The sequence below is a fragment of the Rhinopithecus roxellana genome, chromosome 2 (assembly GCF_007565055.1).
Source record: "Rhinopithecus roxellana isolate Shanxi Qingling chromosome 2, ASM756505v1, whole genome shotgun sequence".
Lineage (NCBI taxonomy): Eukaryota > Metazoa > Chordata > Mammalia > Primates > Cercopithecidae > Rhinopithecus > Rhinopithecus roxellana.
The window spans coordinates 134,880,218-134,894,943 of NC_044550.1; the positions used below are offsets into that span (position 1 = coordinate 134,880,218).

The window sequence follows — 14,726 nt, forward strand, 5'->3', positions numbered from 1 at the left end:
AAAATTTTTTGAGGCCAGGAGTTTGAGACCAGCCTGGGCAACATAGTGAGACCCAATCTCTACCAAAAATAAGCTTTTAAAAAATTAGCCAGTCATAGTGCCATGCCCCTGAAGTCTTAGCTACTCAGGAAGCTGAGACAGGAAGATCACTTGAGTCTGGGAGGTCGAAGCTGTAGTGAGCCATGATTGTGCTACTGCACTCCAGCCTGGGTGACAGAGCCAGACTCTGCCTCAAACAAAACCAAACCAAAGTCAGAAAATTAGCTGGATGTGATGGTACATGCCTGTGGTCCTTCCTACTGGGAGGCTGAGGCGGGAGGATCACTTGGGCCCATGAGTCTGAGGTTGGAGTGAGCTATGATTGCACCACTGCACTCCAGCCTGGACAACAGAGTGAGACCTTGTCAGTTAAAAAAACTTTTTTTTAATGCTATGAACAATTGCATATAAACAGATTGCAACAAAGAACCTAGAAAGGGACAAACTCCTGGAAAGATGCAAACTACTGGAAATAAACAGATCTATAATAAGTGAAGATACTGAATTAGGGAAAAAAATCCCACAAAGAAAAGTCCAGCCTTCACTGGTAAATTCCACCAAATGTTTAAATAATTAACAACAATCTTTCACAAACTCTTCCAAAAAATAGGAGGGGAGGGAACACTTCCCACCTCAATCTATGAGGTCAGTAGTGACATGACTAAAGTCAGACAAAAAGACATCACAAAAAGACTACAGACCAATATCCCTCATGAATACAGATGCAAAATCCTAGCAAACTAAATCCAGCAGCATGAAAAAAGGATAGTATACCATGAACAAGTAGAATTGACCCCATGAATGCAAGGTCGGTTCGACATATGAGAAACAATGTAATATGCCATATCACTAGAATAAAGGACAAGAATTATACTATTATCTCAACACACGGAGAAAAAGCATCTAACAAAATTCAATACTTTATGACAAAAACACTTAACAAACTAGGAGGAGAAGGTAACTTCTTCAACCTGGTAGACAGCATCTACACAAAACAGCATGGTTAGCATCACGTTCAATGGTGAGAGACTGAAAGCTTCCTGCTAAGGTCAAGAGTCAGACAAGGATGTCTGTTCTCACCACATCTATTCAACGTTGTCCTGGAGGTACTAGCCAGAGCAATTAGGTAAGAGAAATAAAAGAAACCCAGATTAGAAAGACAGCTGTTTGCAGATGACATGATTTTGTGTATGGAAAATCTTAAGGAACACACAACTAATTAGAATGAATAAACAAGTTCAGCAAGGAATGCAGAATACAAGATCAATACACAAAAGTCAATTGTACTTCCACATATTAGCAATGCTCAGCCCCAAAATGAAATTCAGAAAACAATTACATTTATAATTGCTTTTATACATGCAATTTATAATCTTTTAATAATTTATAATTGCATTTATAATCCTTTCGGTTATAAATAAAAAAGAATAAAATATGAGTAAATTTAACAAGTGAAAGACTTATATACTGAAAACTACAAAATACTGTTGAAATAAATTTAAAAAGACCCAAATAAATGGAAAGATAATCAGAAGCTCATGACTCAGATTTAATATTAAGATGGTAATACGGCCGGGCGCGGTGGCTCAAGCCTGTAATCCCAGCACTTTGGGAGGCCGAGACGGGCGGATCACGAGGTCAGGAGATCGAGACCACCCTGGCTAACCCGGTGAAACCCCGTCTCTACTAAAAATACAAAAAAACTAGCAGGGCGAAGTGGTGGCGCCTGTAGTCCCAGCTACTCAGGAGGCTGAGGCAGGAGAATGGCATAAACCCGGGAGGCGGAGCTTGCAGTCAGCTGAGATCCAGCCACTGCACTCCAGCCCGGGTGACAGAGCGAGACTCCGTCTCATAAAAAAAAAAAAAAAAAAAAAAGATGGTAATACATCCCAAAGCAATCTCTAGATTTAATGTAATTCCTATCAAAATCTCAGCTGCTTTTTTTTTTTGAAGAAACTGATGAGCAGATCCTAAAATTCATTTGGAAATGCAAGGAATGCAGAATAGTCAAAACAGCCTTGAAATAGAACAAAGTAAAACTTATCACAACAAAGCAACATTGATCAAGGCATTGTGGTACCGGCATAAGGTGAAGGTCAATGGAATAGAGTCAAGTGCCCAGAAATAAACCTGTACATTTTTGGTCAACTGATTATAAATAAGGGTGCCAAGATAATTCAATGGGGAAAAATAATGTTTTCAACAAATGGTGTGGAGACAACTGGATATCCACAGGCAAAAGAATGCGGGCTCTTATACCACACACAAAACTTAACTCACAACAGATCAAAGATCTACACGTAAGAGCTGAAATTATAAAACGCTTATTAGAAACCAGGTGTAAATCTCTGTGATCTTGGATGAGGCGATGGCTTCTGAGATGTGACAGCAAAAGCATAAGTAACACAAGGAAAACCCAGATAAATTGCTGGACTTCATCAAAGTTAACTTTTGTGCTTCAGAGGACACTATCCAGAAAGTGAAAGGACAGTATGGAAGAGTTTTTGCAAATCGGCCGGCATGGCGGCTCACACTTGTAATCCCAGCACTTTGGAGGCCGAGGTGGGTGGATCACAAGGTCAGGAGATCAAGACCAGCCTGATCAACATAGTGAAACCCGTGTCTACTAAAAATATACAAATTAGCTGGGCGTGGTGGTGCACGCCTGTAGTCCCAGCCACTCAGGAGGCTGAGGCAGGAGAATGGCGTGAACCCGGGAGGTGGAGCTTGCAGTGAGTCAAGATTGGGTCACTGCACTCCAGCCTGGCGACAGAGCTAGACTCTGTCTCAAAAAAAAAAAAAAGAAAAAGAAAAAGAAAAAAGAAAAAAGAAAGTTTTTGCAAATCACATGAGGATCTAGTATCCACAATATACATACAAACTCCTGGCTAGGAGTGGTGGCTCGTGCCTGTAATCCCAACACTTTGGGAGACCGAAGCAGGAGGATTGCTTGAGGCTAGGAGTTCAAGACCACCATGGGCAACGCAGTGAGAGCTTGTCTCTACAAAAAATTTAAAAAATTAGCCAAGTGTTGTGGCATGTGCCTGCAGTCCCAGCTACCTGGGCGGCTGACGTGGGAGGAGGCTTGAGCCCAGGAGTTTGAGGCTGCAGCGAGCTATGATCATGCCACTACACTCAGCCTGGGTAAGAGCAAAAGCTCATCTCTAAAAGAGAGAGAAAAAAACTGCTACAACTCAAGACAAATATTCAATTAAAAATAGGCAAGAGATTTGAATAGACTCCTCTCCAAAGAAGATACACAAACGGCCCGTGAGCACAGGTGATGTTCAGTACCCTCAACGCTGCTGTGGACATGTGTGCACGAGCTTCCGCGTGGACAGGTTTTCACCTCCTTTGTTTTATACATCGGAGGGGAACTCCACAGATGAACCCTGAAAACAGAATGCCAAGTGCAAGAAGCCAGGCACAAGAGGCCACATGTTGTATGAAAAGCCAGAAACAGAAAGCAGATGAGTGAACGGTTCACTAGCCTTTGTGTTTGTGTTAAAAACAACATTTACATAAAAGTGGGTTTCCCAGAGTTCCTGAGTGGTCGCCTCCCAGCTGGGGAATGCAAGCTCTGAAAGCTGAGCTGCACGCACACTCCGTCAGTGCTGAACCCCGCACCATGACACGCACTGGCCTCACGAGGACTCGCAGATGCCCTCTGGAACAGCACTGCTGCCTGTGTTCACATCTCCAGGCCCGAGGGCCTCTTCTACGAAGACAGACCCGTCACCAGATGATGACGAACCCTGTCGCAGCAGCACGGCCAGACCTTCAGGGCATTTCAATGTGCCATTTCTTTACATCAAACACAGTAATAGCCAAAGCATGGTTACTGCCCAGACCCACGCCCACTCTGCTGTCCTGAGACACTGGCAGAGGGAGAAGGTGCTAATGGCCAGTGCACTGGGCCCAGCTCTCTAGTTCAGTGCATAGTTAAACTGGTTTGAAAACTTCTCGTGCTTCTTCTGGTCCATCTGGTTCATGGCTGTCACGACCCTCCGCACAGCTGCTCTGTGGGGAAACAAGGCAAGATGTGACCTGGGAAGCTTCCGCCAGGGGCCTGGGCTCCCAGTGGTGGCATCACCAGGGTTACGCACTGGTCCTGGGGCAGCTGCTGCCCTTGGATGCTAACTGCCTGTGGGTGCCACCTTCAGAGAAAGATGGGTGACAGGACCCTTGGCCCTGTCCCAGGACAGAGGCAGGCTTGGAAAGGGCCACCCAGGTCCCAGAGCTGGGGTCTGTGGCGGGTGGTTCTGCGTGGTGAAGGTGGCCCCAGCCCCACCTTGGCACTTCTCCTGTGGCCCCCCACACTCCAGGATGAGGGCACAGCTGCCCTCTTGGTCTCCTGGGGAGTGGCCTTGCAGGAGATGCAGCCAGGAGGCATCAGGATGGCCCTGCCCACGGCTGCACGCACAGCTCCACAGCCAGGGACGGAAATGTGGAGGGCCGCAGCAGGGAGGTGTGCTGTGCTGACCAGCTCAGGTGCCACGACACACGACGGTGTGGAGCCAGCAGGGCCTGAGGCCACAAGGTGGTGAAACCGCCGCTCAGCTGCGGCCCTGTGGGGCTGCCAGGCACTGCTATGGGGGCCCCTCAAGGCAGGGTTTCGCCTGTGGTCACCCCCAGTCCTTTCTGTAGGGAGGGCTCTGGGCCACACGGCTGCTGTGAAAAGCCAGCTCCTGCCATGGGCTTCCCTGCCCCCATGAGACACAGGGAGGAGGCCTGGCATGGGGCCACTGGCCGTGCCTGCTCCTGGGCATCAGCACTCAGGTTGGCCTCTGCCCCTGGCTGGTCCACAGGAAAACAGCCTCATCGTGAGCTACCAGGGGTCGAGGCTGCCTTGGGTGGTTGGCTGACATGATGGGTCCAGCTCTGCGCCAGGGGCCCCAGGCAAGCCTCTCCACAGCCCCCACCAGCACCCCTGCCCCGCCCAAGCAAAGCTGTGGATGCGCCGCCCACAAGCCCAGGGAATGCATGGTCTGAGCCCTGCGAAGGCGCCTCCCGCCCGAGCCCATTCAGGTCGGTGCAAGGTCATGCTGGCCAGGAGGGGCCGCCTCTGCCCGGCGCACTCAGCACCCTCCAGGGGTGTCCAAGGGAGGGTCTCTGGGACGGCGATGGGTGGGGCCACCTCACTGGCGCTACCAGATAAACCTGCACCAGCAGGCACTTGGCACAGATGTGGGAGGGAGTCAGCAACCTCAGGTGGCTTCTAAGCAAGCATTCTGGATTTTCTTGGGCAAGAATAAGGCAATGTGAAGACAGAAACACAAGGCCATGCGAGTGGCTGGTGCCCCAGCCGACAGACCGCATGCAGGGATGTCGGGCTGGTGGGGTTCGCACTCTGGCCCTGCCAAGGCCTCACCAGTCACACAGGCCCACGCTGGGCTGCAGAGACACCAGGCCAGCCTCCCAGAGCCAGTGCTCAGAGCAGCCACGCTGGGACTGGGCTCTGCTGGGGCTGATGCATGGACCCCTGTTGTGGCCGCCTTTGCAGTCACCACCCTCCCTGAAGTCACCGCTGCAGAAATACGCAGGCACTGACCTGGGGGCACAGCCAGGCAAGGGAGAAACAAGGGGGCTCACTCTGTACCAGCCGAGGCCTGTGTCCTGGCACGGCTCCCCCAGGAAGCGAGGATGACGGTGCCTGGTGGTCGAGCCCCTCTTATCCCGGGGAATGCTCAGGGGCGTTCCTGACCAGACCCTGCCAGCTGCCCCTGCTGGCTGGCACCGCCCCTCCCAGGGGAAAGGCTGGGTGGTCCCCCAGGGGAACTCAAAGCAGGGGAGCCCCTGGAAGCCCCAGGTCCCTGGAATATCTTGGAGCTCAGAAGGCCCCCCTCGAACACCCTCACATTGGGGCCACGCGGTGGGAGGTGGCCCAGCAGCCACTCTTACTTGGCGAAGACTTTTCTCCCGATGCGAGCACGGGCAGTGTCGGCCTGAGCCTTCAGGTTGGTGAGGCTGGGGTACCTCCTCTTCTTCCCCCTGCCTTTCCCGCTGTACCTGGACGAGCCAAGATCCTGCCCTGTGGCTGCCTCCACGTCTCTCATCAACTCAGGGTCCTGCCATTCTGCAAACAAAACTCAAGCACTTCAGGAAACAGCTGGCACTGACCACAGCCCGTCTTACCCGAGGCCCCCAGGAGGGGCTCTTGGTCTCGTCCTGACAGCGGGGCCGGGTGGGCTTGCCTACAGCCGTACCCTGGCACCAGCAAGCCCGAGAGGATGCTCGGTGGGTAGGGTTCCCTGAGCAACAAGCTGGGGAGGGTGGGCACACTGGTCCCCGTGGGGTGAAGGCGACACAGAGCTCGTCCCCACTGCCCCACACTCCCACAGGCCCCTGCCGCCCAGAGATGGGGAGCCGGGGCTGGGCCCAGAGGCCACTGCTAGGGCACCCATGGACCTCCCAGGCTGGAAGGCGGCCAAGGCCAGTGGTTGGCGGTTGGTGCCATCCGCAAGCTACTTCCTTGCCTGCAGGCTAGACCGTGCCCCATTAGGCCAACTGTGGCCCTGCTGGACCCGCCTGCTGGTGGGGAGGTATGTGCGGCAGGGCTGGACCCAGCATGATGCTCAGCAAAGGGCTTTTCTTTTTCGTTGATCCCAAGATGACCTGGCCTCAGGCCTCAGAAATGCAGGGTGGGGCTCTCCTAGACAGAGCTGCCCTTCCCAAGCAAGCCAGGCGTTGTCTGCTTGAGGCCCTGTGGCAGTGAGGGGTCACAAATGTCACCAGCCCCACTGAGCAGCCTCCCAGGCCCACAGCACCCACTGCGCAGACGGGCACCGAGGCCCTCAGGGGTCACAGGCCCAGGCTTCCCGTGGGGTTCCCCACACAAGGCGGAGGAAGGTCTCCACCAGGTGTGGTACTGGTCGGGCTCGGAGAGGCCACCCGACGGGACTGTGATGGCCAAGGGACTTACAGACACCCCTGACTCGCAGAAGGGGGCTGGGCACTGATGCTCCAGAGGCACCTGCTCCTGCAGACAGGACCCCATGAGCTGAGCCAGTGGGACCAGCCACGGGGGCGACCAGGCCACGGGGGCACATCCCCGGAGGGATGCCTACGCCTCGGACTGATGGCCAGGCCTCCCAAGCGGGTTCTTTGAAGTGAAGGAATATGGGGCCCACAATTCAGATACAGGAACGATTAATCCAAGATTAAGGAAAACTGTCCAAACAGTTTATCTCCCAGTAATAAGAAGGCGTCACAGTTTAGGAACCCAGTGAATGGAGCAATTGTTTAAACACAACGAAAAGGCGCCGGCACCCAGTAGAGATGGAGCGAGCGTCTCAGTGAAATGAAGGAGCAATTTAAAAGGCTTTGAGGAAAATCAATAGATGCTGGGAAGCGCCTTCCTGGGCGCTGACGGGCCCTGTAGCACACGCACATTGTCACTGAGGTTAGCGCCAGGGAAAGGAAAATTGCGCCCTGCGCGAGGGAGGCGGGGATCAATACTATAGTTAGTAAAGAGATGCTATTTCACATCTGACTGGCCAGCGCTGGCCGCAGCCCGCGGCCTGATACCTGTTTGTTAACAAGTCACCAAGGGCTGGAAAACCAGATACTCTTCAGGGTTGACACAAAAAATAGGTACTTAATTTGCTCCTGAGTGTGAGCCCCCAGGGAAGGCCTCACCCAGAGATGAGCAGGTCAGGGCCCTCCCACCGCCCAGGGCCGAGCTGCTGCCTCTGGGCTTCAGGCTGCACTCAACATCCGCCTCTCATGACCGGAGTGCAAGATGCCCAGGAGCCATGACAGAGACTGCTTGGAAGGGCCCCCGGGCCCCCAGCACTGCTCTTCAAGACAAGGTGTGATCCCCCCACTTCAGGCCAGGGCCAAGCCTGCAGGCGTGGCCACTCTCCAGAAGGGATTGAGGCTGGCCGGGGCTCACGCCTGTCATCCCAGCGCTGTGGGAGGTGAGGCAGGAGAATCGCTTGAGTCCAGGAGTTCAAGACCAGCCTGGGCAATACAGTGTCATCCCACCTCTACCAAAAATAAAAATACAAAACTTAGTCGGGCACAGTGGCATGGTAATTTCAGCTACTCGGGAGGCTGAGGCAGGAGGATGGCTTGAATCTGGGAGGCCATGATTGCGCCACTGCACTCCAGCCTGGGTGATAGAGAAAGACCCTGCTTCAAAAAAAAAGCCAAATCAGATTTAAAAAGGAGAGAGAGAGTCTGAGGCTGGCCAGGGCCTCTAAAAACAAAGTCTTCCTTAGAAAACAGAAACGCACCCCCACACGGGGATGAGTCTTCGGGGAGGCATGGGGGGCAGATGAGCCCGGGGGAGGCAGGGCAGGCAGATGGGCCCTGCTGACGTGGCAGTGCTGCCCCACAGTGGCCTTGCTGTCCGGGGCCTCTGGGCACCCGCATTCCTGCTGCCACAGCAGTGGCCACATGCCTCCTGGACAGAGCTTTGACCACTTGTACAATGAGGCAGGTGCGGGGCATGGCTGAGGAGGCCAGAGGGGTTCCTGGAAGCCACTCCCGGCTCAGCCCCATCACTTCTCTCGCCTCAAGGCCTTCACCTGCCTGAAAACACGAGGAAGCAGGACCCAGCCACACAGATGGCACCTGTGGCTTCGTGGCCCTGGGTGCCCACCTCCCGGTCGGGGTCTCATGAACACATAACGCCCCCTGAAGCCGGAACCTCCTCTGGAGCCCCCAAATCCAAGACCCGCGGGGCGGCATCCCCTCCTGATTCCACCAGTTACGACTGAGCGGCGTGTAGCTCTGTGGACTGAGCTGGCAGAGAGGGTGCTCTATGACTCTGCAGACGTACCCCGGGCAGCCAGTGGCAGTGAGTCCCAGGCTGTGCCTCCCAGGCACCCGCCCCACCCGCCCGCCCAGACCTACCCGGGCGCTCCTGCTTCTGCAGCTGCCGCCGCTGCTCGCGAGCCCTGTCCTCCGGGTCGAGTGGCCTCCCTTCGTCGTCCCTTGGAATGATCTTCCCGTGGAAAGGGCACTGCACAGCGAGGACATGGTGGCTGACAGCGGGGAGGGGTCCACCCGCCTCGACACCTGCCCCACCGCGACTCAGGCACAAACAGCGACCAGGGAGGGCAGCATCGCAGAGCCAAAGTATACACAACCCTGGAATCCTCAGGGGAGGGCGTCCTGAGAATTGTGTGGGTGGCTCCGTCTCCCCGCTTGGAGCCGGGAGCTCTCAGGCAGCTGTGGAGACTTTAGGCCTCCCTCACGCCAGCATGGCCACAGCAACCCCCCTGCACCATGCCCAGCTGCCAGGCTGGGAGCTGCCCTGGCCCCCCGGCCTCTCCTCACTTTTGAGGAGCCCAGGCCCAGCACAGACCCGGGCTGCAACCATGGAGAACACTGTGTGTCTCGGCCCCTGAAGAGTCCCCAGGCCGTGTACCCAGGTGTCAGGCTTCAGGGCCCTGGGCAGGAGCCCCAGACACCATTCTGATGACCAACGGCTGAGCAATTTCTGCCCACCACGGACAAGCCCCTTCCACGGGCTTCTCAGTGCTTCCCCACCCAGGGCAGGGGCAGGTGGGGCTCGGCACCCCTCCGGCTGCCCCACCCTGGTCCAGCCCATGCCCACCCCTGCCCTCAGGCCATGGCCTTACCTTCAGCCGATCTTGGCGCTCACAGAGCCGGCCGTCTGGCCTCGGGGCGCGACACCGGTGCTGCACAGGCTCAAACCTCCCTGCAAAAGTGATGTGGCGGCTCCGGAGCATCTCAGAAACGTCGGCATTGACCACTTCCTCCTCCACCTCGCTGGGCTTCCAGAAGCGGTGCTCGGAGTCAGATCTGCAGACAGAGCCAGAGGCCCTCAGAGCATCTGCAGGGACCCCAGAGGAGCGTGGCCACGGTGGTGCAGGCACAGGGGAAGGCCAAACCTACCGCAGCCCAGCCACCCGACCCCGCCGATAGCACGCAAGCCGGAGAACACGGTCGCTCCTGCCTGGGTCTGAATTCTGACGCCACATGAACCAGCTGCAAGACCATGGGCACAACTGCCACCTGCAGGATGGGCTCTCCCTACAGGGCAAGGGCGATAGCCACTGGGTCCTTGAGGCGTGACCTTGAGGGTTTACGGGACGTGCACGTGAAGGTCGTCTTTCCACTGCAGGGGCGTAAGGACAGGGCGGTAGCGCACCCAGGAAAAGGAGTGGAGGCTGTTCAGCCCTCGGCAGCACAGAGGGACCAGGGGCTGGAGACCAGACTCCGCAGCCCTGGGTTTCCCAGGCGTCCCAGGTCTCCCAGGTATGTCCGGTCCCATGCTCTGCTGCTGTCACCAGCCTGATGCTTTCCTGATGCTTTCCTGTGGATGCCACAGGATGGGGGAGCTGGGTGTGCTGGCCTCAGAGGAGGCTGGCCTCAGAGAACTATGTCCCCTGCCCACCTGGATACCCAGGCAGAGGAGAAGTGTCTGAGGGGAACTTACACAGACCCGACTGTCCCTGTGCTGCCACCAGGCCTCCTTCTAGGGCATACAGCCACACTTGGGGCCAGCAGGAACCGGGGAGGACAGATGGACAGTGCCAAGGGCTCCCAGTGATGAGAGACACCACTCACCGCCTGCTGACTGGGGAACGGTTGGCTCTGCCCAAGGCTCCTGGGCTCCCACACCCTGTGCCTGAGGGTGCTGGAGGAGCAGAGCCCAGCAGCCCTGCCCTCGCCCCGGGTCCACAGACAGGAGCACGGCCCCAGGCACGGCCCACACTAGGGAGAAGGGACTAGCAGGAGGCCCTGCCCTGGGGCTGCCTGGACCTCATTTCTGCACCCACCTTGGTCTGGGATGAGGCTGGGTTGGGATAAGGCAGTGGGTGGGAACGCAGGCAGAACGTGCTGCCTGGGGCCTTGGCCCCACTACAGGGAGAAGCATCTCGGGCAAAGCCCTGGTGGATTGAAGAACACCTGGCCATGTGCCCTGCAGTCAGGAGGGGTACATGCGGCTCCCCCGAGGGTGCCTGACCGCCTGGTCAAATGCCTCCTGCCACACCAGGAGAGGCCCCGTGTGAGAAGCAGCGATGCGTTCTGCCACCCAGAACTCAGACCAGAGACGCCCTGTGGATCGCAGTGACCCGATGCACAGCAGCCACACCACGGGCTCCACCGCTTCCTCCCCATCCAGGCGCAGGGATACTCCCCTCGGCCGAGGACCACTGGCTGTCTTTTTTTTTTTCTTTTTTTCCAGACAGAGTCTTGTTCCGTCGCCCAGGCTGGAGTGCAATGGCACGATCTCAGCTCACTGCAACCTCCACCTCCCGGGTTCAAGTGATTCTCCTGCCTCAGCCTCCTGAGTAGCTGGGATTATAGGCACCCACCACACCTAATTTTTGTATTTTTAGTAGTGATGGGGTTTCACCATGTTGGTCAGGCTGGTCTCGAACTCCTGGCCTCAAGTGATCTACCTGCCTTGGCCTCCACAAAGTGCTGGGATTACAGGCGTGAGCCACTGCACCCAGCCGGGGCCCACCAGCCCTCTGTGTACCAGCATGGCTTCGTTCCAGCAGTTGCCTGTGGCCACGAGGCCCTCATAGGCAGGGGTCTTTCCGGAGGCTGTGGAGACCGAGCTGTTTCCAGGGCCCAGGGGCGCCAGCCCCATCAGCCCTGTCTCCCACCACGGCCCGGTCAGGCCCCGGCCTTCTGGACCCTCATCATCTTGACTTCCTGGCTGAAAGGGGTGAGCCCAGGCTCTCCAGATCCCTAAATGTGGCAGAGAGTCAGAGGGCAGGAGCCCTCCACTTGGCAAGGGAGTGTGGGGTGAGCAGGCTCTGCCATCCTGGCTAGGCGCCAGCCAGGAAGAATGTGGCCCTCAACTGCCTGTGGGGCACACATGGCACCCAGGGGCCATCTCCTGCACCAGCCCAAGCACCTCCACCCACGCGACTGACACAGGGCCCTTCCCCAGCCCAGGCCACTGCCATGTTCAGGCTGCAACTCCATCAAGCCGGCCACTGCAGCAGTCTGCAGGCTGCTGGGGAAACATGAAACCACGAGCTTGACGCACCAGGTGCGTGGTGCTGACGGCCAGGCGGGTGGCACGTGAAGCCAGGCCTGCCCAGCAGGGCCCTGGTGCCATCCAGGACTAACCGGGTCCTCACCAGGAGCTGTTCAGGCCTCTCTCTCAGCCCAACTGCCCAGGGGGTCAGGGCAAAGCCTGTGGTCCTGGGGACAGGCCAGGCAGGCGGGAGGAGGGGCAGGCATCCGCTTCTAGGTGGGAGCTTTGCTGGGTGTCACCTGCCAGGCTCCAAAACCAAGCACTGGCCTTGGGGCACCCCTGGTGGCAAAGTGTGGCAGGGACGGCTGTTTCTTCACGACCTCAGCCAACTGCAGTTTGAAGCAGAACGAACTCCGTGGGCCCCAGGGCCGCCTTTAGGGAAGTGGTTTCTCGTCCAGCTGTTCCCACAGGACTGATAACACTTATGTTCCATGGACGGCCCCTGACGCAGCAGCAGAAAGGCTCACAAAAGCCCTGCTGGGTTCCACGAGCTGACTCAGCAGGGGAGGCCCATCCCTGTACCCCTCCAGGTGCCCGGAAGGTAGGGCAGAGCTGGGAGGCGGGGCCAGGTTCCTCAGACCCAGGGAGGCCTGGCAAGCCAGCAGCCCCTCCCCAGGCTGGGACCCTGGCTGTGTGCCCTGGTCGACTTCAGAGACATGGGGACTCACTTGAGGATCTTCCCGGCTGTGGGGAGCTCCTGGCCCCAGTAGTGCAGGTCTACGCCATAGGGCACCACGGGTGCCCGGGCCCGCTCTGCTGCCAGCTTCTGGGCCTCCTGTGGCTCTGGCAACACTCTGGGGGGGCTACAGGAACAGAGTAGGACACCCTGACTGTGTGCTGCTGGTGCTAGCCACAGCCACCCGCCTCTCCCTCTCCACCCTCACAGCACGGCCGGGGCCTCAGGTCGGCTCAGGTGAGCAATGGATTCCGCCACACGACACCTGGGCCTCAGAGCCACCGCTGAGGTCCTGTGAGAAGCTCTGGGCCCTGGCCAATAGCTGGCCTCTGGTCTGGAGCTCTTCCCCCTGGCCCAGGGGGGACCCGACACCTGCCTCTCAAACCCCAGCCTGGGGGCTCCTCTCAGAGGCACGACCAGTGTCTGGAAGGGTGTTTGTTGGCCCAGCCCCACACAGGCTCCCGCTGATGCTGGCACTGACAAGCCCAAACAGGGCACCAACAGTGCTCACCCGGCCGGGGGTGCAGACCCCAGGCTTCCACCAAGATATCCAGAGAAGGCACTGAGCAGCCTGTCGAGGCCAGCCAGTGCTCTGGGCAGAGGTTGTGGCAGCGCCAGGCAGGGGCTCAGCACACAGGACACAGGGAGTCACCTGGCAGACGAGGGTGGGGGCAAGTGTTCCCGGAGCCGCCGCAGCTGAGCAGCCGCAGAAGTGGGGTCCGACTCCTCCTCGTCTTTCCTCATCCTTGTCCGCAAGCCGCGCACAGCCGTGTCTTTCTCTAGTGTTGCCTCCAGCCCTGAAACAGACACGTGTCCACTCCCTGCCACCACTCCCACCACCCGCCAGGCACATCCGCGAGACTGGGCAGTTAGGATGCGTCTACGCGTTAGCGTGTTCCATCTTCCAACAGTCCTGAGGTGGGTGCCTGCCATCTGAACCTCACGGGCGAGGGTGAGGCCCGGAGCAGCAGCTCAGGCCACACTCTGCCAGAACATGGCGTGCGCTGGGGGCTCCGGCAGTCTTGCCTTGTGGCCACACAGTTCACGCACCGTGCTACCTGGCTTTGCAGAACGGCCAGCCTGAGCAGACGGATTTGCCAGGCTGTAAAGAAGCTGGGCAGCAGCAAGAGCCCAGACTGCCCAGCACTCTATGCCTGTGAGATGTAGGCAGCCTGCAGCCCTCCCCAGCCCCCAGGCCTGAGGTGGCAGCCGCTTGGAAAGGCCACCCACGGGGTGTCCACATGGTCTTCAAGGAGAAGAGAACACACACTTCCACACAGGGTTTCAACCCACGACTCACGCCGAGGTAAAACCGCGATGTTAGCGGGGATTCCAGCCCCTGCGTCCCCACAGAAACACCTGGGGCTGTACCACGGCTTCAGCAGGCGCCTCTGAGAGCCACGGCCCTGGCCCTGGCAACTCCCTCCCTCTGTGTGCCAGGCAGAGGCTGAGTTCCAATGAGCAAGATGCCGTCCCGGAGCGCCTGTCGCAGAGGGCCCATCCCGCCACCAGCAAGACAAGGCCATGGCGCTGTATCTCACGAACATCCCACTGAGATAGACAGGGACGAGGCCACCAGCCCCTGGCCTCCACAGCCCAGTGTGCACCCAGGGTCCCTGGAGCAGGACAAGGAGATTCTCCAACACTGCTGGGCCCTGACCTGCCTCTCCCCTCACCTGCCTCTCCCCTCCTCCTGTACCACGTCCTGGGCTTGGCTCTCAGGCTGCCCTGCGGGGCTCACCGTGACCCTCATGGCACCTCTCGGTCAAGGCAGGGGCCTATACTCCCTAGTGGCTGTCTGAGCTGGTGTCCTGGGACATCAGGATGGTAGGGGGCACAGGAGGTGCCAGCAGGCTATGGGTTAGGACAAAGGGCACCACCCACCTCCCCAAACCTGCTGTAGGAGCAACTAAGGCCTGCACTTGAGCCTGTCCTCCCCTGTGGGCTGCCAGTCAGCGGGGCTCAAGACCCCAGAGGAACCTGGACCGCAGGGAAGCCAGACTTTGGAGAGCTGCCATGGAAGAAAGAAAACGGACCGAG

General features: G+C 57.7%; 1 protein-coding gene across 7 annotated transcripts in view; it reads right to left on the reverse strand.

Moving 5' to 3' along the window:
• Positions 1 to 1,868: 1,868 nt before the first annotated feature.
• UVSSA (UV stimulated scaffold protein A) overlaps positions 1,869 to 14,726 on the reverse strand; it is a 42,582-nt gene continuing 29,724 nt past the window's right edge. For 4 of the 7 annotated variants that reach the window (XM_030920591.1, XM_030920606.1, XM_030920596.1 and 1 more), the window contains exons 9-14: positions 13,339 to 13,483; positions 12,679 to 12,813; positions 9,630 to 9,813; positions 8,899 to 9,007; positions 5,941 to 6,115; positions 1,869 to 4,059 (exon numbers count right to left, since the gene is read on the reverse strand). In XM_030920591.1, coding sequence (XP_030776451.1) covers positions 3,966 to 4,059; positions 5,941 to 6,115; positions 8,899 to 9,007; positions 9,630 to 9,813; positions 12,679 to 12,813; positions 13,339 to 13,483 — 842 coding nt within the window. In that variant the 3' untranslated portion in view covers positions 1,869 to 3,965. The remainder of the gene's footprint in view (positions 4,060 to 5,940; positions 6,116 to 8,898; positions 9,008 to 9,629; positions 9,814 to 12,678; positions 12,814 to 13,338; positions 13,484 to 14,726) is intronic. The other 3 variants (XM_030920609.1, XM_030920612.1, XM_030920621.1) reach the window with 1 other exon arrangement.